The sequence below is a fragment of the Sinohyriopsis cumingii genome, chromosome 3 (assembly GCF_028554795.1).
Source record: "Sinohyriopsis cumingii isolate HCF-2022 chromosome 3, ASM2855479v2, whole genome shotgun sequence".
NCBI classification, from domain to species: Eukaryota; Metazoa; Mollusca; class Bivalvia; order Unionida; family Unionidae; genus Sinohyriopsis; species Sinohyriopsis cumingii.
In genome coordinates this window covers 113626795-113630744 of record NC_142963.1, presented here as the reverse complement: position 1 = coordinate 113630744, position 3950 = coordinate 113626795, and the positions used below count along the sequence as shown (strand labels likewise).

The 3950-nt window shown below is 34.4% G+C and overlaps 1 protein-coding gene across 1 annotated transcript; it reads left to right on the top strand.

The window, feature by feature from the left end:
• Nucleotides 1-2852: 2852 nt before the first annotated feature.
• LOC149803615 (beta-1,3-galactosyl-O-glycosyl-glycoprotein beta-1,6-N-acetylglucosaminyltransferase 3-like) lies at nt 2853-3950 on the top strand. Its single transcript, XM_089953964.1, has one exon. It carries the CDS (start codon nt 2853-2855, stop codon nt 3948-3950), a length of 1098 nt encoding a protein of 365 aa, XP_089810090.1.

The following is a 3950-nucleotide window of genomic DNA, read 5'->3' as shown; positions in this document are numbered from 1 at the left end:
CAAAATCCAATAGCTGCTTTATATAATCGTTGGGGTTTTATTGCATCTGCATCAACGCAGTATCCTGGAAATAATCCAAATTACGCGTTTGCGTTTAACAGTGCTATATCTTGAGGATCGGAGTGGATCACAAACGGAGAAACATCACAACTACGAGGTCGACTAAACGCTAATGTCGGACGCATTTACAAATTGAGATTAGAAAGATCAACTGAAAATACAACATGGACAACGTTGTATACGGCATCGGGTGATTATGTTAGTATTTCTCAGTAATTTATACTTGCAGTGACCACAAATAAGTACTCGTATTTCACAAATTTTGTTGCAAATAGGGCAAATCCATTTCCTGGTTTGACTATGTTGCATATATATATATATATATATATATATATATATATATATATATATATATATATATATATATATATATATATATATATATATATATATATATATATATATACCGTTAACGACTTTATGTAATTCATGAAGTTTCAGATGTCAAAATGTCAACACATTCACCATCGATCAAAGATGGTAAGGAATTTTAAAACTTTATATTTAATCCTAAAACGAAGATCGTAATAGCTGGTGTTGATCAGCTAGACCCAGAAAGTGCCAATGAGGCAAATGCAACAAATAAAATTGCTCAGATGATAAACTTAACATTAGATTCACCAGATTTAAATGAGAACGTTGACGACTTTATTAGACTTGCAGGAATGAAAGGTCCCCATCTACACGACGCTATCAGAGACTTTGACATAACAAGTAAATACTGCCCACCCAGTGGTTGTGAGGAACAACGATTGTCTGATACTCTGATCGAGCTTAACAAAGAAAATTCATTGTTAATCAACAAATCTAATCTTATTAAAACAAAATCGTATGGCGGCAAAAAGCCAGAACAAGAACGAATAAAACAAAATCATGATGAACTTGACAAACAAGCTGAAACCAGAAAAAATTAAGTTGTCAAAAATCGCAAACTTAGATACACATTTGCTAAATGCCGTATATTCCGTGAACTAGGTATGGATTATCTTGATAATAATACCTTATTGGAAATAACAGATGTTCGTTCTGATGCTGACCTGTTAATATCATCTTATCTTTTGCCCCTTTGACTCGCTGACAAAAGAAAACTCGAAAGAATATGATGAATCGCATGTTGTTGCTGTACTTAAAGTGGTATCACATAGAGAATGAAAAGTAGAATTGAATTCTGACGCAGAATTTTTTTTATATATTTTATACTGCGTTAGATGAAATAACTTATATATATCCTAAATTTTCAATCGACACGTTTCGATAAAGTGACATACGATAGAAGTAAAAAGATTGATCTTAAAAAATACGATAAATATGTTTAAAAAGTACTTACAGAACCATGATATAAAAATATAAAAGAGTTGATTGACAGGTATCTAAATTTACCAGTCAATGATATAAGCATTAAAAATAACCATCGCCTATTACAATTTGGCACAATTCTTAGACATCACCTGATACTTAAAACGTTTAGCTTGTAGGATCTTAAAAGTAACTGGTTATCTTGAGGAAACAGAAAGTGAGCATAAAGATGCAAATGAGATTATGGAAATACCAACACACTTTAATCCTGTTTGCTTTTCCACATATATCGATATTAGTAAAGATGAAATATATACAGATATATCCTCTGATGTATATAAGTACAGAGATGTTATCGCTGATCCAATAAATAACTAGTCCGTGTGTTATTGGATACAGTTGCAAAAGGAAATACATTTTCTTTAGAATAGTAAAATAATGTAACGACAAGTAATAGATTTAAATCATGTGTCAGACATTCTTCAGGAAAACGAAAAAGACGAGCTTATGCAGTACTACAAGTATTATCACAAACAAATTTGGTATGTAAGAAAATCTTACCGGTATTACGGTAGAATTTTAAAGGTGATATCGTACATCCCAATTGCTTTAAGAAATCTATTTCTGTTATCAGATATACAAGATTACTTTTTGTTGCAGACGATGGAAATTATTGTTTTCTTTTGTTACGAATGATAAATTCTACGTATTTATAGATCATTAGTTACGTGAGCATTATAAAGATCTTGCTTGCTCTTAAAACGTTATAATTCGTCATTATTTGCATTGTTCTAACTTTACCTTTCGCTGATGCCATGTAGCCACAATTGTGCTGTGATCTCGTGAAACAGCACATACATACATACATACATACATACAAAGCACAACCAATACGTTCCACTACGTTATACTGATACAATGAACATCTAGGAGTGGATTACTTCGAAACGATTTAGCGTAGTAAAATAATGTGGTATTTTCATGAAACCAAACAAAATTCTAAACTATTCCTTTATTATGTGAGCAAAACATTTAAAAGTACTCAGAAAACGTTTTGAGACCCTAAATCTTATGGAGTGGCTCATATATGTGTGCATGTTCGTTTAGGTCACTATGATACACGCGTGTGGAACAAATATTTTTACGAGTACCCATTTTTGTGCTGCCAGGAGTATATTTCCATGGCAGAACTGAGACATGGAAATTTGCATAGCTATGATTATAGGAATAACTTGTTTAATGGTACCAGTATCTGCAATAAATGAAGACCACAAACCCTATAACTTTCCTTTCTGTCTTCTTTCCAGTCATTCTTGTTAGGTGTTTGTTACTGGTATTGTCTCGTATTTGATCACTACGCAGTATTATAGTTTTTACTCATGAGATTTTAAGTTTGCTCAAGCTAAATATTCGAATGGTCCTTTACGCCGCTTTTCCTTTCAATACTTATATGTTTCTTTCCAATTACAAAAGGTTAACAATTGACCGTTCCCGTCATGCCGAAGCTCGTTCGACGAAAAGCTGAAGTTGTCATAATGTTCAGTGTGTTTTGCTTTGTCTGGATTGTCAACCATTATTTAGGATGTGGTGGTGACTGTGAGAAATTGTCTTTCATTCGAAATGCCTCCTTTGAAGTTTCATTTAATAGAACCCAAACACCGAATGAAACACAGACGGAAAAAGTGCTAACCAGGAAACTTAGAAGACTTGTAACAGCAGTCGATTGCAAACGTATAATAGAGGGACAGAAAGAGGAAATTACTAATGCCACCACGTGGATGACGAAACAAACCAAAAATACTATTCTTGATGCTGAATATTTAAATTTGACATCCGATTGTAAAGCATACAAGAAGGAGAGAGGTTTTCTGGACTTCATCGTGACAGAGGAGGAAAAGCAGTTTCCCATTGCCTACAGCATTCTTTTGTACCAAGAGGTGGAGCAAATGGAGAGGCTCCTGAGGGCAATTTACAGACCTCAAAATATCTATTGTATTCACGTCGACTTTTCCTCGTCAGTGGAGGTTCACAGTGCCGTAAATGCCATTACCAGATGCTTTGAGAATGTTTTTGTGGTTTCCAAAAAGGAGACTGTTGTTTATGCTGGGTTCACGAGGCTACAGGCAGATATAAACTGCATGGCCGACTTATTGCAGAAGAATGGGGAATGGAAATATTTTATAAATCTTCCAAGCCAACAGTATCCTATCAAAACAAACCACGAAATTGTGAAAATTTTGCAAATATATAACGGTTCAAATGACATCGAGGGGATAACAGGTAATCGCATGCTTCCAGAACGATTTAAATACGTTCATAATTACGTGTCAAAGGACGGTGGGAAAGCAACCATTTACATGACAGATATACCAAAATCTGATCCCCCACATAATATAACAATTGTAAAAGGCAGCGCATATGGCATCTTTAGCAGGAACTTTGTTCGGTTTATTATTTATGATGAAAGAGCAAGAGCTTTATTGGAATGGTGCAAGGAAATATACAGCCCTGACGAATATTACTGGGCAACGCTGAATCATGACCCACACCTTAGTGCTCCTGGCGGTTATGCAGGTAAGGTAAATGCAACATAG

What these genes read in the sequence shown, in the direction of transcription:
- LOC149803615 (XM_089953964.1), top strand. Translation starts at nt 2,853, where the DNA reads ATGCCGAAGCTCGTTCGACGAAAAGCTGAAGTTGTCATAATGTTCAGT.